Source organism: Mus caroli, unplaced genomic scaffold (assembly GCF_978045245.1).
Source record: "Mus caroli unplaced genomic scaffold, Mus_caroli_1 scaffold_5, whole genome shotgun sequence".
NCBI classification, from domain to species: Eukaryota; Metazoa; Chordata; class Mammalia; order Rodentia; family Muridae; genus Mus; species Mus caroli.
In genome coordinates this window covers 85,582,843-85,609,224 of record NW_028227260.1, presented here as the reverse complement: position 1 = coordinate 85,609,224, position 26,382 = coordinate 85,582,843, and the positions used below count along the sequence as shown (strand labels likewise).

Sequence of the window (26,382 nt, the reverse complement as noted above, 5' to 3'; positions counted from 1 at the left end):
AGAGAAATTACCCAAGGAGCTAAAGGGAACTGCAACCCTATAGGTGGAAAAACAATAAAAATCATATTTTTCCACACTCTATTTTTGAAAGGCCTTAGCTTGGTACTCTGAAGAGATTTTCTCTTTTTCTTTCTTTTCTTTTTTTTTTTTATGGTGAATTTAGCCATGCCATCCAAGAATTTAATATTCTAACAATTACCTGAAATGTTTTACACTTTTCTTTGGAAAATATAAAGTGAATAGAATGGAAGATATTTGACTAAAATTGTCACATTCTGAATCGATTGTTCATTCATGGAAAATATACCATTTCTTCATGGAAATAATTTGAAGAAAAAAAGCAAAATGTTTAAATGCAAGCTGATGATGCAACATGTTGTATCCAAGACATACTCCTGTGCAATCCATAATAAGATTAGAAAAAATAGACACACTGGCTCTCGGTGATTCCCACTCTTCAGTTTAACTGTTTGCATACATCTTAGAAAAAATTTGTGGTTATAGAATTAAAAGTCAAAAACACACATTGAAGATAAAGGACACAGTTCAGTAATTTGTGTTCAATTTTTATGTTTTATTTTTTTAGGTATATGAATTCAAATTAATAACAAATTCAAGTAATCATTAATTCATTCATACCTTCATGTTCCTAAGAAAAATATAAATCAAGGAAAATGAGAAATTTGCCTTTGAAAACAAAATGCATCACTAACTTCCATCTTTCTGCATTGTCACATTTCTTGGTACATATAATATTTAGAGTTTTTAACTCTCAGTCACCAGCCTGAAAAAATCCTTGGACTATTTCCATTTGTGGATGTTGCTTTTTAAAAAAATTTCTTTTCAGTACATACATATATATATATATATATATATATATGTATATATATATTATATATATTATATATATTCACATAATTCAACCTCATTATATTCCTCCTCCCTCTAATCCTCCCAGATCAACCTCAGAATGTCTCCCATTCAGATTTACCTCCTTTCTGATTCTTATTAGAAAAAAACTGGTATATTATCTTTTGTTTTTTCTTTCTCCAGAACTTGTAATCAACCTCATAGAATTACATAAACTAGACAGGTACTTCACCACAGAGCTACATCCCAAACTCCAGATTTCTGTTTCTTAAGGATGATTAGAGGTAGAAAAATTTATGGAAAGGTACTTTTTTGTTGTTAAGGACTGATTACAATTCTGATCTGATCATAGGTTCCTTAACTGGCAAGCAAGATAAAAATAATTGAAAATCTTATAAGTACACTGTGAATATTATAGACACACTTGTGTACATTTTGTGAGAGCATGTCTTGATATCTTCATTACAGCAGTACTTTATAAAAGGCATATTAGATGCTCTATCAGCATGAAATGCGATCAAGATAAGATGTTTCAATGAACCTACCAATTAGCAATTTAACTTGTTGTTACTATTAAACTCAGCAAAATGGTTAACTCTGGATGTTGTGAATATTTCAGTTGGGTGTAAATTTTTAAAAAGTAAAGTACAGTCAAAATCTCTTCCTATTCAGTCCCCCTAGCTGTTCCCTTGAAGAGAACATTTAGAGGATTGCTTTGCATTGAAGGTACCTAGCACTGATTCTTTCGGGGGACTGAATATATTGAAACTCATACAAATTGTCAGAAAATATTTTGGCTTAAATCTTTGTCTTAGTGGTGGAGTGTTTTAGTGATATTCTTAAGGAATTTTATCTTAAATTTGTAGGGATTTGATTGAGGAGGAAGAGCCATCTGTAAGTTGGAGATTTCATTAATTCAAAAGGGATTTCCATTAAAAGCAAACACTGTCACTACAGAATTTTGTCTCATGGTAGTCACACTTACATGGAGTTTTGGTTCCTTACCTGGGTTTCCAAGTCTTTTCAGATTTAGATTTTCAACAATATGTCAATGACGGTGTCCACAAAGTCCTAACAGGTCATTAAAATATGAAGTTAAAATATAATATTCATTATGTTCAAACTCCAATGAATTTTCTGTGCTAAATGCTAATTAATACAAACCAAATAACCTATTAGAAGGTCAGTCACCTATTCTTTTCTTGAAGTTAATTTCAAGCATTTTAGGTGCCAAAATTGTGAGATATCCTCATCTGATGACCTTTAAAATGATCTAGATATTCATGTAACAGAGAAGGTTTGGTGTTAATCCCACCAAAGGAACTGACCTTTCATTTCATTCCACTGTATCCCAGTAGCTCTGAGAAAACACTCATTAAAGCCTCTGAGTGTGGTGAAGAATACAGACACCAATTGTCTCTGAAATCCTTCTCAAGCATCTCAAAGTGCCATATGTCAGAGAGGCACAGAACAGGGAACCATTACTTGAGGCAGAATGAAGCAAATGGCAAGAAAGTTGAATTTGGTGATCTGTTTTAATAAAGGAAATGCAGTTTGAAAAGGTGAAGTGTGATTTGTCTGTAGTATTTGCTGAAGTTCCACATAGCTATGGCTAGAGGATTATTGTTTCAATGTGCAAGGTCCAACGACCATGGCCCTGAAATTAAAGCAAAATAAGTAGCAAGTAAGAAAAATCTTAATTTTGTGGACATTATGACTACTAAAAGAAATATCACAGGAAAGTAGGAGATAAAAGCAACATCTTAGAAATCTATTTCAGCAAGTATGTACAATATGAAAAATCCTAAAGTAGGTTGGAGCAACAGCTGAGCCTACAGGCCTAGAATTAGAGAATGAGCAGAGAGCTTTAAATAAGAGATTGTGAGACTAGGCAACCAGAATTCCAGAGTTGGAAATAAGAAAGTAGGCAATAAAAAAGAGATGCAGTATTTGGAATGAGTGAGACAGATAAGCTTTGAGAATGCCTTAAAATCAAATAGTGCTTTTAGTGCTTTGCAAGCTCTCTCTCAACCTAAGGATGATTAAAATTATGCACACTTACTGCTATGAAGTCCCACTTGAATTTCTATCCTTTGCCCCTGTAAGTACTTAATGAAACTTTGATGCCTATGTAAGTAAAGATAAACAATACACTCAGGACAAAAATATCATACTATTACCAGAGAACCAAAGCTCATCTGTGTTTCTGTAATGCCTGGCAGAATACTTAAGAAATAATTGCTTCAGAAATGTTTTATCAGAACACGTGTTGTAATACTTCTCACTACATCATTACATTTTCCATCCTCATCATTGCTACCTTTTTGACAAGGGCAAAATAATTTGACAACTGAAACAGGCAATAAAAAATATGTGTAGCTGCAAAAAGCAACTCATAAAGATGGACAAGGAATATTTCTATGAAGTAACTTACATAGATCTATATCTTTTTCATTGTCTTAAGTTTTCTTCTCTGTCCTCATCATACTATGATTTATTTATTCAAGAACCTCCATTGATATTTGCTGTAGAATACCTTTTTCAAAGTAATATTATGTTAACATAAATACATAGAATTTAAAGTAAATAGAATAGGTGTCATTTTCATGCACTCAATATAATAATATGTCTGTAGTACTGTTATATTTTAACTCTAGTTTAAAAGACAAGTGATTTTTCTGTCATGATTTTAAATAGTAGATTTCAAAGACATATGTGCTATAGATCATGTCCTTGATGATTTTTGCAATAATAATGATATTCATGTTCTTATATATTCCAGCTTATGCTCTCCTAATATCTGAAGATATAGGTTCTTTCTAGAAAGGATTACAAAATAATTGAATCATCTTTTATTGGTGTTTTCTATTATGTCAGCACACTGAGAATATTTAGTATTTAAAAGGTATGAAATATGATTAACAAAGGTATCAGGGATAGGTAATTATATACAGCATGGCTATTTCTTATTCCTATTCTTTTTCTTTTCTTTTTTTTTTTTTTTTTTTTTTTTTTGGTTTTTCGAGACAGGGTTTCTCTGTGTAGCCCTAGCTATCCTGGAACTCACTTTGTAAACCAGTCTGGCCTCAAACTCAGAAATCTGCCTTCCTCTGCCTCTCAAGTGCTGGAATTAAAGATGTGTGCCACCACGCCCGGCTGATAGCATGGCTATTTCAATTACTTGTAGTTTATTGATAGTAAAATTATATGCACATATTCCATAATAAAACATCCATGCCTTTATCACTTCCTCATACCACTAAACACTGTGATGGTCGACTCTGGTGTATTAGCTTATTTAACTCCAATACTAAACTTGTACTAGAGAGATTTTGACACTTAAACAAATCTTTATTAAGGGATTGCACAAAGTAATATCACCAGAAACTGGTAGACTCCAATTTTCTTTTTATGTTGCAGTATTTTGCAGGCTACATTTGAATTAATGAATTCAAGAGATCTCTCTGTCCATGCTCCAGATGTTTCAGAGTGACACATTCACAAAGACTCCTGTTTTTAACCTCACCTTCTGCTTTCAAACCAAGAAAGTTCCCTGCTTTTCTCGAGTGTCATTAAATTGTGACTCCATCTGTGTGTGACCCTATAGTTTAGATACCATACAGAAAGGCAAACCAGAGACTTAGCCATGCTCTAATAGGATTGTGGATTTGAAGTATGAAGAGACAGAGCCTGAGTAGAAAGAAGCCTGTAACTTAGAGTGAAACTCAGTGCAAAAGTATGCTGGCGGTAGATGTTCACAGAATATTCAGAATGAAAATGTTTGAAGCAATGATAAGTTTATATCCATTCAGTATCTCTTTTTATGAATTAGAGCAAAAGGGAGGAGTGAAACAACAAGAAAATAGGCAATAGCTCATAATTATAGTTGCATTACTATCAGGAAAGGGAATAAGAAATAGATTGATTTAACTGAGATCAATGCTAGTGTTATATTTAATATGTATGGATGCATAAATTCATTGATTATAGGGGAGAACAAATGGCAAGGAAATTAAGAACTGCCATTCTGTGATTATGATTTTTACTATATGACATGTCTGTTGCTATGATAATTTTTCAGCAATAAACTAAATCAATAGATCTGTTAACTTAAAACTGTATTTTCCTTTAAATAATATTTCATTCATTTATCAAAACTTCATACATTCATATGATGCACTCTGATAATATTTAGTCACTATCTCCTTCCAACTCCATCTAGTGTCCCCATTACATCTGCTTCTCAACTTCACGTCTCTTCTCCCTGTCTTTCTTACCAATACTCACTGGAGTTCAATTAACGCTTTCCACACAACATTCCCAAGTATGTTGGGCCATCCATTGGAGCACCTTCAACCTACCAGTGGCTATATTCTCAACGGAAATTGGCTCCACCCTTCATCAGCCATAACTTAAAAGTAGTTTCTCCCCTAAGAGTTGAATTTCAAGGGTGGCTCCCCTAGCCATGCAGAAATTTTGACTAGCTTGCTCAATTCTTGTGCAAGTAAACACAGTAGCTGTGAGTTACTGTGATTACATATATATATATATATATATATATATATATATATATATATATATGCCATGTCAGTATTTCCTAGCTCTCTTCCCCATCTGCTAGCTCTTAAATTATTTCTCCACTCCCACCTCCTGGCAAGATATTCTCTGGGCCTTGGATGCTGGCTGATAGAAGGAGATGATTCATCTACAGCTGAGCACTCACAGATACTTATGCAGTACTCTTTCACCAGTTTTGAGTCTTTGAATTACTTTTGTTAATCTTGTATAAATAATGTGCAAATCGAATGGTTATTTTAGGGGCCTGGGTTATGGATAAGCAGAAAACAGCTCTTACCTATCACAGAAAACAGAATTCATATCTCAGCACTTAACTCAAGTGACTCAAAAATGCCTGAAACTCTGGCTACAAGGTATCCATTCCCCCTTTTGGTGTTTCTGTGTATGTTACACACACACACACACACACACACACACACACACACAAACACCACACATGAATGCTCACACCAATGCACACATGAACACACACATCAAAACACCCCTACCCTCAAACTAATGCAAATGTTCATTCAAATTGTGAAAGAAAATATTTTTAATTTTTTAATGATTTAAATCAATTATATATTTTCAGACTCTAAAATTGCTGTCATTTCATAAATTTTTAGAATTATATTTATGGGATAAGGAGTGGTACAGTGCATTGGATAAGGGTGAGTGGGGGAGTTAGGTAAATACTGTGTTGTTGTAGCATTATTTTACAGCTTTCTCCTGGATATGTCTAAATATGGGGGCTAAGAAATATGTGGCTGTTAGTACTTATACACCTCATGTAATATTTTAGCCAAAATGCTAATCAATTATACCTTAGTCTGTGATAAGAACTATCCTAGATGGCTAAATATTCGTTTTCACTAGTTAGAAACCTGAAGCTTAGTAGTGAGGGATACAGTGATCAAACCTAGGACAATTGTTAAATGGGGCTCTCATAAATGCATTATCATTTTAAAGTTAATTTTCTACATACTATGTCATATTTATTGATAATTTAAATCAAATACAAATATAACAATTTTGTTATCAAAAATATTTTAATAATAGAGCTCACTTTGAGTTCTTCAAAATCAGTGCTTGTATGGTTTTTCAAAGTTTCTTGTTGAAGTTGTCTTTTAGTAGTCTTCTTCTAAAAGAAGATATCTTTTAGATGCCAATTCCCACTTAGCAGAAATAAAAATATTTCTTCTAAGTATTTAGCCTATGTAGAGAATTTAGGACGAAAATATAACTTTTCAAGGAGACCCTGCTAGGGTTGTGAGTCCAGGTTCCTTGAATCTGTGCTATGACCAAATGAACCAGTGTACAATTCTTGAACAAGCAAGAAACTCACTTTGTTTTAGTTTATATTACATTTACATTTCTATATGGGTTGTTCTTTACATCTAAGAGCAAATAAAAAATTTCTCTCTGCATATATGCTTCATTCTGTTCATAATCTAATCACTGTCTCATATCCAAACAGTATTAGTAAGATATCATGAGTCTAGACAAAACACTGAAACCCCCATGATCAGAGCTCTCTTTTTACTTTTAGTAATTGTTGTTTCCAAGCTGCTTGACCTGATGAAACCAAGAAAGTTTGCCCCATTGTTGACATTTAAAAAGTAGAGAGAAATCAGGTCCATATCTTAAAATTAGGTTCCAATACTAAGAGGTTAAAATATTCTGAAGCCCTTTAATTAAAGCATTATTTAGAAGAAAGGCAATTAGCCACAGATGTATAACAAACTGTACATTTTCAAATCTAAGGGTTTTTAATGTATTTAAATGTTGCCCTTTTCTCTTGTCATAAGAAAGAGGATTGCTATTTGACATTAGAGAACAAATATCACTGACATTTGTATCTAATAAGGGTATAGAAATTTAATTAGGAGCATGACAGATTTTTTTTTAATCTGGCCAATGTGACAAAAAGTCAATTTAATATGTACAATCAACAAATGGAACATAAGATAGCCAACACCTGAACATGTGAATCATACATTTTTATAATGAAAACCATGTTTATAATGAAATAAAATAATATCATTTTTGACTTGAAGATACAGGCTTTGAATAGTCAAAAAATGTGCTAATCTGGGCTCATATCTGTATTTGGAAATAGCTCATATTTTATGCTCAATGAGCAAAATAACATTAAAATCTCTATTGTATAAATGTGTGTATGAGATATTTAAATCTATACCAAGTCAATGTTTAATTAAAATAAAATTTTAACAAAATTAATAGTTTTGAAAATAGAAAACACCAAAGAAGATGGCTTGCATTTTGTTTTACTTCTTTTTTTTTTTTTTTTTTGATATTTTCTTTTCTTACATTTCAAATGTTATCTCATTTCCTGGTTCCCTCCCGCCAAATCTCCTATCCCATCTTCCCTCCCCCTGCTCACCACCCACTCCTGCTTCTCTGTCCTGGCATTCCCCTACATTGAGGCACTGAGCTTTCACAAAACCAAGGGGTCTTCTCCCATTGATGCCCAACAAGGCCATCCTCTGCTACATATGCTGCTGGAGCCATGGGTCCCTCCATATGTACTCCTTGGTTGGTGGTTTAGTCCCTGGGAGCTCTGGTTTGTTTATATTGTTGTTCTTCCTATGGGGTTACAAGCCCCATGATCAGAGCTCTCTTTCACCAGTACGTAGAATAATAATCCCACAATTTGTGTAGTAACATTTTGCTACTTACAAAAAAAAAAAACCCATAGCTTTCAAAAGTGCACCACAGACACTGGATATTTTATAGTCTTTTGGTTTTTATTTTATAATATGAGGAAACATTAATACTATAATAATAACTTAATGATTTGGGATGTCAAAAGTTCAGAATAAGGAAGTTTACAACAGTTTCTCTTTTGTAACTATGAAGTTTATTCAGAAAAAAATTTCTTAACATTATCAATTTGAGCCAGAGAAATCATAATATTAAAAATCATAGAAGATAAGAAAAGCTATGGAATATGATATTAAATCATATGTCAAGACAATCCAGTGCTCTATGCTCTGTTAGGCAATATGGAGAGCCATTCCCATGTTTCTTCAAATTCCTCTGTTAAATCAAATCAAAGTGGGAGCACTCTTTTCATTTTAAAGTTATCAATTCACTATTAATTTCAGTAATACTTTACATTAATACTTTTCAAAGTAAGAAATATATGTATGTCATTGATTAAAATGCCAAAAACAAAATATCTAATTTTAGAACAAATACACAATGAGAAATCAGTTTAATTCAAGGAAAATCAAAACTATATTTATCATATTTATATTATAAATATTTGTTTGGGAGAAGTAAGTGTTTCATAAATAAAACAATGATTTTCACATATATCTTTATCCTGGTATTAAAACAATTTGTGTAATTCACGTGTAAAATAGTATCAGGTCTGGCATTTCCTAGTATGCTTTACTTTTGAATACATCATTATATATGTATAGATATATGTATACATACATTCTTGTGGTGATGCACAAAAAATAAATTTCTGAAGTTATAGAAGCCAGTTAATGATATTCTGACCACTTAATAATTGTCTTAATTGTTCTAAAATTCCATGGCAGAGAAACTGAAAAATATTTGCTTATGTAACTCAATGAAAGAGGCAGAGGGGGGATTATTCCACATAACATTCAAGGACAACTTTGAATTAATGATTCCATTTTCAGCCTCATGGCAGAAAATGTTCTATTAACCAGAGCAAGCTCTAGAATGTCAAAGGCATGATAGGCAGTATAGAAGCCACACACAAAATAGGTGTATTCCTTCACATGAAAATGAAGCATGAAAATGTAGAGAGAATTAAAAAGGAATGATCTTACAGTAATTTCCAAGTGAGAATTGAAAATTGAAAGTCCTAGGAATAAAGTGTTCATGCATTTGAAGCTGTGATTCATCACTCCTACTAAGTTCCTTAATATTTTAATAGCTAAGAAATGGAATGATAGGGCCCAGGCATTATTATTTTGCATGCACAGGCAGTAGGAATTGAGAAAGTTAATACCATGTCTCCAAACCATCTCTCCATTTTTTGTGTGTATATATATATATATATATACACACAAAATATGTATATATATATATATATATGTGTGTGTGTGTGTGTGTGTGTGTGTGTGTGTTTTGAGAAACAAACTAGTTATCTAGAAGATTTAAAGACCTATTCTTTTTTTCTAGTACATTTTTATTAGATATTTTCTTCATTTACATTTCAAATGTTATCCCCAAAGTCCCCTATACCCTCCCCCTGCCCTGCTCCCCAACCCACCCACTCCTTCCTGGCCCTGGCATTCCTCTGTACTGGCACACATGATCTTCGCAAGACCAAGGGCCTCTCCTCCCATTGATGACCGACTAGACCATCCTCTGCTACATAAATCATACTAATAGTGTACTATGTTGAAGTTTAGAGGGACTGCAGTTACAGGGAACGATGTTTTGGCCAGGAAGCAGGAATGGGTGGATGGGTGATCAGGAGAAAGGGTGAGGGAATAGGGGGTTTTCGGAGGGGAAACTAGAAAGGGGATAACATTTAAAATGTAAATAAAGAAAATATCTAATAAAACATGCAATAAGAAACTGATAGACATAAGTAAGCAAAAAGTAGATCTAGAGAAAATAGTTAAGGAAATATCAAATGAGATGCTATGAAAACTGAATACTGAATTTGACAACCTTTTCAAGAAATGCTTCCATGTGATAGTGGGCAGTGAAGGTCAGGCTAAGATGAAATAATCATTGTAAAAGTTATTTTCCAATGAAGATGATCATATTAAATAGAGCATTCATGCTGTTGGGTAAAGAATGATTACTTTCTTTCTATGCTAATTGGAAATTTTAGTAAAGGAAAAATTACTGACAATGCCAGAGGTAGAGATAATTAAAATAATGTCCTTGAAAAGGTACAGAGCATGTGAGAAGAAGTGCACATTAAATATACCCCTCGAAATGTATGACCTGCCAATGTACTTGCAGTTCAAATGAAATAGAACAAAAATAATTCACTGAATAAACTAAGAAAAAAATGGTTTGAAATCAGGCTAGTTTAATGAGCAATTGCATTACCTTATATGTGGGAGAAATAACTCACACACTTGGGGAGAGATTTTTTAGTAATTACTTTTGGATTATTTTCTTTCAGGTGCTTCAAGAAGATCTAGAACAAGAACAGGTCAGGGTCAACTCTCTCACTCACATGGTAGTAGTGGTTGATGAATCTAGCAGTGATCATGCAACAGCTGCTTTGGAAGAACAACTTAAGGTCAGACTTTATTTTATTTTAATTTTGAAGCAACTGAATACATGTTTTACAACATTTAATTTCCAATATGAAAATTTATCTAGAAAATTTAGAATGTAATTTAATTAAGATAGTTAAATGTAGTATATTTATGTGTACAATTTTAAGTCATTCGCCACTTGTGCAATATCACTTTCATTACCTTATGCTGCTTGCGTTTTTGTCCTCGCCTTTGAGGAAATCCACAGATTCAGATATAATTTTTTATAGTTAATATACATGCATTAGAAAACTGTCTAAATAATACTATTTATGTATGCTTCAAACCACAATCTGAGTGTGGGCAAAAATTAACTTAAAATGTATAAAATTCTGTTAAATGGTATTAAAAAATTGAGTACTTTTGCTGTATCCATTCCCTTATGCTCTCATCATTGTTCTCTTGCAAACATTGGATGTTTCAATCATGGAAGTTGATTAGAGTAGATATTCCTCCATTCAAACCACCTCCCAACCCAGTTGAAGTTATCTTTGCTTTTTGAAATGCATGAAATGCCTTTAGCAAATGTCTGTAATTCTAGCACGTAGGTGGTAGAGACACAAGGATCAGGAATTCAAGGACTGACTTAGTTTCCCAATGTCTTTGAATAGAAGCTTGGGTTAAATGAGAACCTATCTAAAAAACAAAACCAACAACAAACAGGGCTGGAGGGAAGGCTCAGATATTTTTGCAGTTCCTGCTTTTGCAGAGGACCAGGGCTTGATTCCCAGCATCCACATGGCAATTCACAACTATCTGTGTCTAGATAAAAGGGCTTTGATGACTCTTTTTAATGATGGAGTCTCCTTCACACACAGGGTACACAGAAATACACTCAGGTACATACTTATAAACATAAAATAAAAACACATACTAAAAAGTCAGACAAAATGATTATGTGGATATTTCAAAGTTCTGTTTTATATGTACAAGCACAAATATCTACAAGTATACATACACATGTGGAGGCTAGAAGTATAAGGTGGGTATCTTCCTCAAACAATCTAGACATTGGTTTTCAAGATATGATCTCTATCAACCTGAAACTTATCAACTTTGCCATAATGACTGGCTATCTGTCCCTAGTGATCCTTTTGTCCCCATCCTCTAACCCTAGGTGCTTGGATTACTTGTATGTATCACAGGTCCTTCCATTTTACATCAGTGCTTGGAGATCAAATCCAGGTCCTCTTAGTTGGGAGGGGGTGGAGTATTCTAGTGACTTAGCTATCTTTCTAGTCTTCTGCTTACAAGGTTCATTACACCCAAGAAAGCCTGGTCCCTCCTTTGTGACATATAGACTCCACAAATCTAATATGTCAAAGGAACCCTTCATTACAAGTTTAAATGGCTTTATCAGTCTAAAGTAGTTCTTAACCATCTATCTAAACTAACTGATAACCCAGTTCCTTAAAGCCTTATCTTTGTTTTGTTTTTTGTTGTGTGGATGGTTTCTTTTTCATTCCAGTGAAATGACATGTCCTTGGGTTTGTGCTTTAGAATGCCAGTCCACAACAATGCTATCTCATTTTCTGTTATTATGTTACAAAAGAGTAAAAAAAAAATTAACAGACTGAACACTTTTATAACAAAGCCTATGTACTATAACCTATGTTAGTTACTTAAACCCCAATAAAATTGCTGAGATCTGAAAATTCTTGCTTTAGTGAATGGTAATATATCACGAGATACAGGGTAAATTTTATCGTATACACCTACATACTGCAGACACACTAAACTACTAAATAGGATAGAATTCCACTCTTCTGATGTGAAAATGACTAATTGTTGGGGGGAAAAATCCACTACTCAACCTTTCCCATACCTTTTCAGAAAGGGTTTTAAAGGGCTATGGAGCAGAGTTCTTTCTACGTAGTGACTGGTTTAAAAAATACACCATAACATTTTCTAAGACTAAGACTCTTTCCAGACACTAGAAATACATTGGCTTCAGTTGATCTAGCACAAATACCTTGCAATGTAATTATTTAGGGTGATAATTTGAGACAGAAGCATCTTGAGAAACAATCCATAGAACTGATAGATAATGACTAGTATACATTCAATATAAGGAAAATGAGAGTGAGGTTTAAGATGCTCTTGTTGAAAGCTATTTTTCAGAGGCTGGGGAGATGAACCAGAATTTAAAACAAATTGCTGCTTAGTTATATGTATATGGGAATTTTGAACCTTGCATCTACATAATGAATGTCTATAACTCCAGTTCCCATACTGAGGGCAACTGAGACAAGACAATCACTAGAGCTTGCTGCCTTCAAGGCAAGTGTGGGAGTCCTGTTTGGAGTGGTAAACTGCCTGAAGGTAGTAGGTAAAAGAGAAAACTACACCATTCTTTAGTCTGGGTCCATGTGTTTATGTGTACATATACTCATACAGATGTATACACAAGCACACATGCATGTAATGAGAAAAAGAAAGTAATTTGCTATTATTATTTTTTTATTTCATTAGTAGAGAAATAACTACTAAAATAGATGTGCATGTGTTATATGTCTTTAACTTGCAGAAGCAAAATGTATAACTAGTTACAGGTGATTCACTTTCCATTAAGTAACTGTTGACTACTATCTTGCAGAATACTATTTAAAGTCCTCTTCTGCCAGCTTCCTTTGCCATAGCTTAGTAAAAGGTCTGAAGTGGATGTCAGACTGATGCAGGTCAAAAGATGGATGATCTCTGGTCTTCTAACTAGGCTGTGGGAGTTAGGGTGTGAACTGACCGTAAATGCAGTACAGAGGTCACCAAGATACTAGCCACCTCTGCTTCACTTGTAAAGTGCATGTGACATGTCCTACAAGGATGTATTCTATCAACTGATGAACAGTTCTCATATAGGGAGGAATAATTTTGGATAAACATAAGAGTATGAGGTAACTACGTGATACATATAGCACAGATGATATCAGTTTATTGACCACATCCATTTTCAACCTTCTAGTTGGAAAATAGGCTATATATCTCTTCATTTGAAGAGACAACCCGGTATGCTTAACATTCCTGGTTTCCCTAGTACTTATCTCTGAGCATAAGGACATAAAAGAGAGGAGAGATAACTCTTTAAGATGTTAAACTCTATAGAATTAAGCAACAAGTATTATTTGTAACAATATAAATGAAAAATCTTGATGATTCTTATTTCTATTAAGTAAGTAAGAGGCACATTGAAAACTAAGTGTTCATTTAAATCATGATACCAGAAATACAGAAACTTAATTGTCCATAAAGAGTAATTGTCATTATGACATTTGTGTGCTTAATGGTTTGCAAGAGTGTTATACACTTTGTATGAAATGTAAGTCTGGTTTAAAATATGAGAAAACCAAAGCATAATGAAGCTAAATTTAAGATCATGTAGCTTGAAAAACTGAGAGCTAAAGTTTGTAACTAGATAAGTATAACACTTTCATCTGGACATACTCTTTCTATTTCATAGAATAAAATTTCTGTGTGACCTTAAGAAAATTTTGTAGTTTTTGCAGTTCTGAATCACCCATCACCAAAAAGGATATGGAAACCCATTTATCACAGCCAATCATTTGCTCAACTGAAATCATGAAAGCACATGTAATAACTATGTCAATATATAGACAATAGCTAGATCTTGTACAATACAACACACACAAATATACCATCTATACATGATTGAAAGTATTCAAATTTTATGCATATTTTTCTCTACTGGGCCAGTATTTCCTCAAAGGAAAACCACTGTCTATGTATGGATGCTTAGAGCACTTGAAGTGTGGTTTGGTGTACATGAGAAACTACAGATAAAATTTAATGTTTTTCAAATTTAAATACAAACATTATGCCTTACTTTATTGTTTAAAACATGTTTTGCATAGTCTGGATATCTAGCAGTATTTTTCAGTTAATCTTTTATGAAGTATTAATACATTTCAAATCATTCTCATAAAAATTGAACATAAAAATTAGTTTTATATGTAGAAAATACATATTCGATTTTAAACAATTCCATGGATATTTAACTTGTGGTAATTTATTTTAATCTTAGTATACTGTATATACTTGGAAAAAACAGTTTTTAGCTTTTTAAAGCTCACTTCAATCTTGAGTTTATGAATTTTTACTTGAGCCATAATCTGCCATGTTCAACTTATTAACTGAACTGAAATATAATAATAATAAATAATAATAATAATAATATTTACCACATAAAGTCATAGTTGAAATATAACCAAATATATTGTGACATTAATAATTTAGATGATACCAGTCCCATCTTAAATGCATTCTAAAGGGAACAGTTGAATTTTGTCTTCAGGAGACAACCTTTAGACCATGTGATTACGGCCCCCCAACCCCCTTTTTGGCATGTTCAGAAAACTACACATATAGCAAGGGCTTGAAAGATTTCATAAAGATAATATACCTGTGTTTCCATACTCAGAATGTCTTCAGCAACCCTTAATTTGCTATAAAACTTAATGGAGTTTATATACATCCCACCTCTTCAAAGGTAATACCTACTTGGCCAAAAATACTTCTGGTTACTCTTGCTATATTGTGCAATTAAGATAAATAAAGTTTCATAAATAATACATCTTCATATTTGAATATTTTTATACATTGTTTTAATGATATTAATTTATGTTTAATAACAGTAGTCATTGAGCTTCATTGCTGAATATTATCAATTTATATAAATATATTTAAAAATTATTATTGAATATCCAAAAAAGTGGTTTGATTCCAATTAAAAATTAGGACACTATTATAGACATACATTTTAAATATCATTATGTGAGGATATGTATGCCTTTATATTAGGTTTATATATGCCATTGAAATTTTGGAGAGTTGAGCATGGCCCTTAAGTTAGTTTTGCAGAAATATCTGCAAGATAACTCCTTCACTGGGGACCATATGCTCAGTACAGGGATGACTGTGAGCATCCACTTCTGTATTTGTCAGGCACTGGCAGAGCCTCTCAGAAAACAGCTATATCAGGCTCCTGTCAGCAAGTTCTTGTTGGCATCCAAAATAGTGTCTGTTTTTCATAGTTGTTTACAGGATGGATCCTCAGGTGGAGCAGTCTCTGAATGGTCATTCCTTTAGTCTCTGCTTCACACTTTGTCTCTGTAACTCCTCCCAGGGGTATTTTATTCCCCCCTCTAAGAAGGATTGAAGTATCCACACTTTGGTCTTTCTTCTTCTTGAGTTTCATGTATTTTGCAAATTATATTTTGGTTATTCTTAGCTTCTGGACTAATATACACTTATCAGTGAGTGCATATCATGTGCGTTCTTTTGTGATTTTGTTACCTCACTCAAATGATATCCTCTAAATCTATCCATTTGCCTAAGAATTTCATAAATTCATTGTTTTTAATAGCTGATTATTACTCCATTATTTAATGCACCATGTTTCCTGTATCCATTCCTCTGTTGAGGGACATCTGGGTTCATTCCAGCTTCTGGCTATTACAAATAAGACTGCTATGAACATAGTAGAACATGTGCTCTTATTACATGTTGGAGCATCTTCTGGGTATATGCCCAGGAGTAATATATCAGGGTCCTCAGGTAGTACTATGTCCAGTTTTCTGAGGAACTGCCAAACTGATTTTAGAGTAGTACCAGCTTGCAATCCCACCAGTAATGGAGGAGTGTTCCTCTCTCTCCACATTCTTGCTGGCATCTGCTGTCACCTGAGTTTTGATCTTAGCCATTCTGACTATTGTGAGTTGGAATCTCAGAGTTGTTTTGATTTGCATTTCCATGATGAATAAGCACATTGAACATTTTTTTAGGTGCTTCTCAGCCATTCAGTATTCCTCAGTTGAGAATTCCTTGTTTAGCTCTGTATCACATTTTTTAATAGGGTTATTTGTTTTTCTGGAGTCTAACTTCTTAAATTCTTTGACCTCCACATATGTGATATGGCATGCATGCCCACTCCAGGAAGGACTGAAGGAGATGAAGGTGTTTGTAGCCTCATAGGAGTAACAACAATATGAACCAACCAGTACCCCCAGAGCTCCCTGGGACTAAACTACCAACCAAGAGTACACATGATAGGACTCATGGCTCCAGCTGCATATGGAACAGGGGATGGCCTAGTTGTACATCAATGGGAGGAGAGGCCGTTGGTCCTGTGAAGTCTCTATGCTGTCAATGTACCAATACCATGCATTTTTTATCACAATTGTTCTGTAGTACAGTTTGAGGTAAGGGATGATGATTCAACAAGAAGTTCTTTTATTGTTGAGAATAGTTTTTGCTATCCTAGGTTTGTTGTTATTCCAGATAAAATTGCAAATTGCCCTTTCTAACTCTGTGAAGAATTGAGTTGGAATTTTGATGGAGAGTGCATTGAATCTATAGATTGCTTTTGGCAAGATAGCCATTTTTACTATATTAAACCAGCCAATCCATGAGCATGGAAGATCTTTCCATCTTCTGAGATCTTTAATTTCTTTCTTCAGAGACTTGAAGTTCTTATCATACAGATCTTTCACTTCCTTAGAGCCACACCAAGGTATTTTATATTATTTGTGACTATTGTGAAGGGTGTTGTTTCCCTAATTTCTTTCTCAGCCTGTTTATCCTTTGTGTAGAGAAAGGCCAATGATTTGTTTGAGTTAATTTTATATCCTGCTACTGCACTGAAGCTGTTTACCAGGTTTAGGAGTTCTCTGGTAGAATTTTTAGGGTCACTTATATATACTATCATATCATCTGCAAATAGTGATATTTTGACTTCTTCCTTTCCAATTTGTATCCCCTTGATCTACTTTTGTTGTCTAATTACTCTGGCTAGGACTTCAAGTACAATGTTGAATAGGTAGGGAGAAAGTGGGCAGCCTTGTCTATTCCCTGATTTTAGTGGGAATGCTTCGAGTTTCTCTCCATTTAGTTTGATGTTGGCTACTGGTTTGCTGTATATTGCTTTTATTGTGTTTAGGCATGGGCCTTGAATTCCTGGTCTTTCCAAGGCTCTTATCATGAAGGAATGTTGGATTTTGTCAAAAGCTTTCTCAGCATCTAATGAGATTATCATGTGGTTTTTGTCTTTGAGTTTATTTGTATAGTGGATTACGTTGATTGTTTCTGTATATTAAATCATCCCAGCATCCCTGTAATGAAGCCTACTTGATCATCATGGATGATCATTTTGATGTGTTCTTGGATTCAATTTGCAAGGATTTTATTGAGTATTTTTGCATCAATATTTATAGGAGAAATTATTCTGAAGTTCTTTCTTTTTGGATCTTTATGTGGTGTAGGTATCAGAGTAATTTTTATGTCCTTCTTAAAGTCCTCCATCATCATCATGAGAACTGACTTAATATCCATATCTTGATTTTCTGGTGTGATGGTTTATCCAGAACTTGCTATGGTGGGGGATTGTGTTCTGATGATGCCAAGTAACCTTGGATTCTGTTGCTTCTGTTGTTACACTTGCCTCCTCCATCTGATTATCTCAAGTGCTCCCTGCCCCTCGAAATATCTGATTTGAGCCTGTCCTTCCTGTAATCCCTGTTGAGCCAGAACTCTTCAGATCCAGCTTTCTCTATTATCTTGTGATTCCTGTATCCTTTAATCCTGAGATTCTGGGTGTATCAGAGTTCCTGGGATTCAAGATTCCTCTGAGACCCCAAGATCCTAGCATGACCAAGCTCCTAGGATCCTGAGATCTTAAGATCTTGGGTGTGTTAGAGCACCTGGAAGTGGTACCTCCTGTGAGACTGTGGGGCTGTCCAATGAGTTCACAACCAAGATAGACTAGCCTGGACTGGAAGGAACTTGAGCCACTGTTCGGGCTGGGTTCCTAAGTCCCTGGCTCCTGCTGGTGCCAGTCACTACAGGTGGTGTTAGAACAGATGTTCTACTCACTGGTGATCCTAAGATCCTGGGCATGCTAGGGAGCTTGGGATGAGTCCTCTGGGGACTGTGCGACTGTCCTCAGTGTTTGGGCCCAAGGTACCCCGGTGCTGGTGCCAACTGGAAGACAAAAATTAATATTTCTATTATAGATATATTTCAGTTCATAGAAATTGAATATCTTTCATGTATATTTAGTATTTTTTTATTTTACTTCAAAAGTTCTTAGAAAGTTTCAAGTTAGAAGATCTTGAGCTTTATGAGATATCACCTGAGAGTTTAATTCTTTTTGTTGTTGTAAGGAGTATGCTTAAAATATTTCATTTCGTTTTGCTTTTTCTGATTTAGTTAAGATATAGTTAAAATTTCTTTGAGAGATTTGCGTCAAGAGATTGTGACAAGTTTACTTATTAGTCTCAGCAATTTATAGAAACAGTGTAGTAGATATGGAAGGTTGTTTGTGATTGATGACCATTTAATTTATCTCCTTCAGATCATTACTCATAAGTTGTACTCACATTAATGAATAATCCGTGTGGTCACAGATAAATCAACTAATCTGTAGGTTCATTGTAAGTACCTGTGACCTTTGGATTCTAAGTTGTTCTATTAAGCAAATTGTTTGGTGAGTCAACTGAACTGATATTAGTACTTCTTGCTTTTATTCTATTAATATAACAGAACACATTTCACAGTTATGATAAAATAGCTTGATTTATGAAAATGTGGCTGATGCATATGGATCTTGATTATATAGTAGTATATTTCATTTATTAATATATGATTAATATTTTCTCATTATATTCATAAAATTGATTGTGCTGAGTAGTTTTATGTCTATGTGGCACAAGCTAAATTCATCTAAGAGGAGTAACTTCCATTTTAAAAATGCCTTTGTAAGGTCTGGCTTTAGGAAGGCCTGTAGGACATTTTCTTAATCAGTGACTAATGTGGGAGTCTACTGATAGGTGGAGAAGCGATTCTGGATCCTATAAGAAAGCAGGATGCATAGGTCATTAGGATCTAGCCAGTAAGCAGAATTCCTTCATAGACTCTGCATTAATTTCTGCCTCTAGGTTTCTGTTCAAGGTACCTTTTTATTCTTGGTCTGAATTCCTTCAATGATGAACAGTCATGTGAAAGATTAAGCTAAATAAACTGTTTCCTTCTCAAGTTGCTTTGGCCATGTTGCTTCTTCAGAGCAATAGTACCTCTAACAGAGACAGTGACATTATTTCCCTGAAATATACTAATTCTATTTAAGTAACTGGTGATACAAGGTTGAGAATTTTCCTTGTAGTTGGAATTCACAAGTGGTACCATGCCAAAATAAAGGTTTAATATATTAGTATATATATAAAATTCCTATTTTATTTTAATTTCCTTTTATACTTTCATTTTCATGGGCTTTCATTTATGCTTAACTTATTATATGTTTTAATGAGTTACATATGTATCAGATTATATATTATATATTTTTAGCAATCAGGATGCTAAAATGTTAACATAGTCATATAATGTTATATTTGCTCCAGTGTATGTCATAATAATTTGTTAGTTAACAATATATAAAACTTAAATGTGTAAATAAACAAATTTCTAACTATTGTGGCAAATGCAATTGATTTGATAGTCCTTGACCTTTTTACCCTCTTATTCACTGAAGGAAAAATTATGAAGCTCTTGATTTATGTAACATGAGCTTTAAATTTAGCTCATTCTCATCAATCCCCAATTCTCCCATTCTTAATTAATGAAATTTATTTTATACAAATATTCAAAGTTGTGATTTTGCTATATGTAGTGGTATTTGTCTATATCCCCAGTATTCAGAAACTAGGTTGAAAGATAAGAAATGAGAGATTGCCTAAAAATGACAATGACAACAGTATCTGTTTCCATAATTTACATTCAAGCACAATATATATTGGAGCACAGTCTTATTTAAAATAAAATATTTCAGCTTTTTTGCAAATTTTATACCTCATGGGCACCAACTAGAATGTGATAAAATGTAAATTTAATGTCCCATAGGACATGTTTGATGTGCCTTCTGTTACTATTTTGTAGTATTTCAGAATTTTCACATTTGGCAAAAGGCTGATTTTCTGTCAGCTGAGATGTAACTCTGTACCAATCACTGCTATCTCAATAATTGATCATAACATTCAGAGTACTTGCATATATGCTGCTCTAATTGACTTCAACAGTAGGATGGATTAGAGACTAGTGGAGCAGTTCCTGTTGCCTGCTTTTTCCCAGGGGCACACAACTGGGACAGTTTGTGCAGAGTTGAAGTTTCTCAACAGGTGTTACTGATTTGGGCAAGCACAGAACTTGGCCAAGAGTTTTTGATATTTACAATTTAAAATTAGGGTTGCTCACATTTATATTATCAAATATGATTCAAGAGGTAGAGTTACTAAATATAGTATGTTTTCATCATATATTTTCTAAGGTGGAGAGGGCAGAATGTTATAAATCAACAGTTCTATAAATCAGTGGTTCTCAACCTGTGAATCCTGACTCCCTTAGCCATTGAACAATCCTTTCATGAGACTTACATGTCAGATATTCAGCATATTAGATATTTGCATTACAGTTCATAACAGTAGCAATAGTACACTTATGAAGTAGAAGCAAAAATAAATTTATGGTTGAGGTTCATCACAACATATGAGGAACTGTATTGAAGGGTTTTAGCACTAGTAAGTTTGAAAAACACTGACATTAAGGATTTGCTACTTTAAGCCTTCAAATTAACCACAAATTACTGGTAGGATGGTTATATAGAAAAGAAGAAAAAGAAAGATTTCTAAGACAGTAATCAGGGTTTATAGTTGCACTGGTCATATTCATCTCTGAGATAATGAGCCTAACAGAGAGTCTGTCTACTGCAAAAAGTTCTGAACTATAAGGAGCAGTAAAATGTCTGCCTGCCACAGAATCACTGGGAATGCCATGAATGCTGCAAAGAAATTTGCATGGTGGCATGATTCTTACTTTCTGGTATCCCTGTTGACCAGACCTGACAGAGCTCAAGACTACAGGGTTTATTAACCTGCCAAACAACATTAAATTGCACCATGCAAACAATAGCAAAAGTAAGAAGAATGAAGTGGCCTTTCTGGATGTATTTATTAGCACCTCAAAATTTGCAAAGAAAGTAATATACAGAAGTGAATGGTCTGTGACACAAAGCACATGATTCTGTTGCTACATTTTCAGCATAGTCACCAAGCCAAATTATCATTAAAAAATCTGACAGTTATATTTACCGATTAAAAAATAAATCCCATGGGGCATGGTGGCACACGCCTTTAATCCCAGCAGTTGGGAGGCAGAGGCAGGCAAATTTGTGAGTTCGAGGCCAGCCTGGTCTACAGAGTGAGTTCCAGGACAGCCAGGACTAAACAGAGAAAACCTTTCTGGAAAAAAAATATAAATAAATAAATAAATAAATCCCACCAAAAAGTAAACAGTCTATCAAAAGAGGCAAGCATTTTCTGATTTTTCATATTACTAAACCAATGTGAAGTTGTAATGTCAAATACATCTTACATCATATTATAATATTATGCTTACAAGTTTTGTCAAGCTGGTTAAATAACTCTTTTTGTTAAATCTTGTCACACATTCATCAAAAATATAAAGAAAAATCTCGAGAGATATGCTATTTCTTCAACTGTTGATTGCACAAAGTTGAAGTTATATCTTTTATGTTGACTGTTTTGTTGAAGGAATAGATTCATGAAAGAGCTGGATGGACTTGAGGTCAACTCCCAGACATCTAGTATAGTGACTTTCATATTCCTAGACTGATTAAGTAACCTGTCAGGAGTCAGGATCCTCATCTGTATTGTACAGCCTGTAGAGGAACCATCAAGGTGTGTGTGTGTGTGTGTGTGTGTGTGTGTGTGTGTTTTACCCTAGATCATATGTTGAGAAAGATAAGATGTGCCTTTAGATACTCACTTTCAGTTAACAGCATGCAAAAAACTTCAAAATTGAGAACAAAATCAGAAAACTGTCAAAACATGATTCAAGAAGATTGCTACATTTCTTCCTGTATAATGATTTAATTTTCTTTCTTTTAATAAGTAACTTGATATGATTTCTGTTTTACCACTGGTGAGCTGGAGTTGTTTATATTTGTAAGTGCATGGTTACTTATGAAATGAAAATTAGAATTCAAGAATATGAACTTTCAGTATGCCTATTACACACACAATTCATTTCTCTAGGAGGTGTATCGCCTAGTCTTCCAGTGAAATAAAAGGAGATAGACTGCTTGCTGCCTTTCTCTTTAATGAGACCCACTCCTTTGTAACTGCTCCATTATGTGGTCCAAGGCATATTATTGTTTTTGTTTTTGTTTTTGTTTTTTTTGTGCATATGCCTGGCAATACTTTATTTCTTAGTGCCAAACACACCAGGCACAATTTAGCACTCTCAGTCTATCACAGACATCCAGGACATCAAGGATTGGTGTGCTTAAGTTTTACTCCCCAGGCTTGTCAAATTTTTATGAGTTTCACTTACGCAAACGTTATTCAGTGACCAGTTTTCACATATGCTTTAAAAAACCAACTTAACCCAACAAATGATTTCAGATAGCAAATGTTCTCAATTTGGATATCAATATAAGATGTAGATAAAATGGGAGGAAAAACTCTTGCCCAATGTGAATCTGAGCATAGAACCTGTAAGAGTAAAGGAACTGAACTTACTGTGGCTAAGTCCATATGAGAATATAAATAGAACTTAATTTCATTTTCCTCTTTTATACAATGTTATGGATCACTGCTTTTGCATTTATATTTAGTGTTGGTATTGTTTATCTACCACCAAAGATGTATGCATCACTTCTAAAACTTCAAGGGATTTCTAAAACTTCAACGGAACCTCAGAGAAATAACAAGTAAACATATATTATTTTCCTCTGGAGACAGTTTCAATTCTCTTGCAGTTGTTACTAAAAAAATTATTTAGCACTGAATCACCAAACAGACAACTTACACAGCTGATATGAGGCCCCCAACACATATACAGCAGAGGACTGTTGGGTCTGTGTTCATTCTGAGATGATGCACCTATCCCTCAATAGATTGGAGGCCCCAGGGACTGGGGAGGTCTGGTTGGGTGGGGCATGGGGACAACCACTTGGAGCCAGGGAGTCTGTAAGGAGGTATGGGATGTGGAACAGTCGTGGACCAGGAGGGGAATAAAATCTGGAGTGTAAATAAAAAAGAGAAAAATTATAAACTAGAAAAATAAAATAAATAGAATATACCCAAAAAATTATTTAGCTTCTTGCCCATACTGTTTGTTCCAATTATTTATGCTTGTCTAATGTGTTGGTTACACTCATTCAAGCAATGACAGAAATAAATGATTTGGATAAATTCTACACTGGACTGATAATCTACACACTGCTTAGTTGCAACATGTGAATATTAATGAAGATCAATATTTTAAATCAATGAAAAGTTTAATCTATAAATTCTGCAATATAAATATATATGTATATATATATATATATATATATATATATATACACACACATATACTTATGCATGTACTGTTGGAGAAATCTATCTTTGGCTATCTTTGGATTGATGATAAGTCACATTATTGAGCATATACAAAGAATAAGAGAGATTTAAGCTATGGGGTATGCTACTAAACATATTTAAATTATAGAATTCAAGACTAAACATCATTTTACAATATCTCTTAAGCCTTTCTAGGACGAAAGGGCAAAATAGGCAACCATAGGGAACTCACACAAGAGTTGAAGGAAAAGTCATGTTTAAGCAAAATCTGATAATTTGTGATACTGTCATACGATTTTGAGGGTGAAACACTATACGGTGAATAATGTTTTAAATTTTAAGTTTTAAAAAAGGAGTTTAAATGAGTTAGCTATACAATTATTGTGAATCAGTATAACTGGTATATAATTAGTTAGTTAGTTCTCCATGAATTCATAATAGAAAAATATCCCAGAGGCTATGTTAATAGATGTAATAGATTGTCATATTGTTGAACATGGAAGAAGTCAAAGATCAAGAATACTGGGAAAGTTTTGTTAGTCCAAGTTTCAGGGGATTTCCATATTCCTGTGTCTTTATATGATACATGCCTTAAATTTCTTTGACGAATTCCTTTTCTTTGAAGATACAATTTAAAGTGATTTAGAGTCACCTCATGTAGATCTATTTTATATTAATTTTTGCTTTAATGAGGATCTTGAAAAATACTGACTCATCTTGAGCTAATATGCATTATAACATTTCAACTCAAATTTGGAATAATAATTCAGTTCATATCTTTAATGTACTATATTTGGTGTAGCCTGTTTTCACAAAAAGTTTACTAAATTCATAAATAAAGTGGAAGATATCAACTTTAAGTTAGGTATTATGTAAATCAAAACTACAGGAATGAGTTATCAGTTCAATTGTTATTTGAACATAAATACTTCTTTAAAATAGTTGTCATAAGTAGTTCAGTTAGGTGCCTAAAAATATTTAATTCTCAGTATTTTAGAATTCACAGAAGTACAACAAATTGTTTAATATATATTTTTTAACTCTTAAAATATATTCAATATTTGTAGGCAGTCTGGATTATGAAATTCTTCATTGGACTATGTATTAAATAGACTGTCCCATTAAAATTAATAAACCCAACATTAATTTATAAAGTTATAATTTGAAAATGCTCCTTCATCCTATCTTTCTTTTTGAAACACTACAAAGATAAGTAAAGAAGTGGTCACTATTTTTACTAAAATAATTTAAATGGGTTTTAAGAATAAACATACTTTGAAAAAACACTATTAGTTAAAATAATCATAACTTCTATAAAAACCCTAAGGCTTCCTTGTAATAATTCATTGGTTAAAGAAGTTGAAGTCATTGATTTAAGTTGGTGTAGTTTCTATTGGGGTATTGTATTGCTTTTTCAGTGATACGGTTTCTATTATCAACAAATGTGATTCAAAAGGAGTTGACTAGCAATGAAACCATAAAACAAAAAAATGATGGCAATAAAATTTTTATTGACATTTCTGAAGGAAAATCTAAAAACTCACTTGCAACTGAATAGCTATAATAATATAGAAAAAATTTACTGTTCACTGCTTCATCATAAATCCAATTTCTACTAAAAAATAACAGTAGATGAAACAACTTTAAAAGTATTTGGAACCTAAAGTCTTGTACCAATAGATACATTTTTTTCATGGTATTATTTACTTTTTCAATGTTTGATTCAAACATTGATATTTATTATTATTATTATTACTTTAATTTTTCCATAATCCAACAGTTGCCTTCCTTCTGGTCCTCACTCTCACAATTCCTCATCTCATTGCCCCTGCACCCCGTCACCAAGAGGATGTTATCATCCACACACACACACTAAGTCTCTCCACTCCCTGGGGTCTCAAGTCTCTCGGGGGTTAGGTGCATCTTCTCTCGCTGAGTCCAGACCAGGTATATGCTGTATATGTGCCTGGGGCCTCATATCAGTTGGTGTATGCTGGCTGGTTGGTGACTCAGTGTCTGAGAGATCTCAGGGGTAAAGGTTAGTTGAAACTGATGGTCTTCCTATTGGGTCTCCCTACTCAGTTTCTTCCAGTTTTTCCTTAACTCAACCATAGGGGTCCCAGGCTTCTGTCCATTGGTTGGGTTTAAATATCTTTTAACTGTCTCTTTCAGCTGCTTGCTAGGCCTCTCAGAGGGCAACAATGTTAAGCTCCTTATCTGTAAGCACACCATAGCATCAT

General features: G+C 33.7%; 1 protein-coding gene across 3 annotated transcripts in view; it reads left to right on the top strand.

Moving 5' to 3' along the window:
* The window catches only part of Dmd (dystrophin), a 2,436,643-nt gene that overhangs the window by 850,729 nt on the left and 1,559,532 nt on the right, over positions 1–26,382 (top strand). For all 3 annotated transcript variants that reach the window (XM_085838134.1, XM_085838135.1, XM_029473188.1), the window contains exon 13: positions 10,580–10,699. In XM_085838134.1, the coding sequence (XP_085694260.1) occupies positions 10,580–10,699 (120 nt within the window). The remainder of the gene's footprint in view (positions 1–10,579; positions 10,700–26,382) is intronic.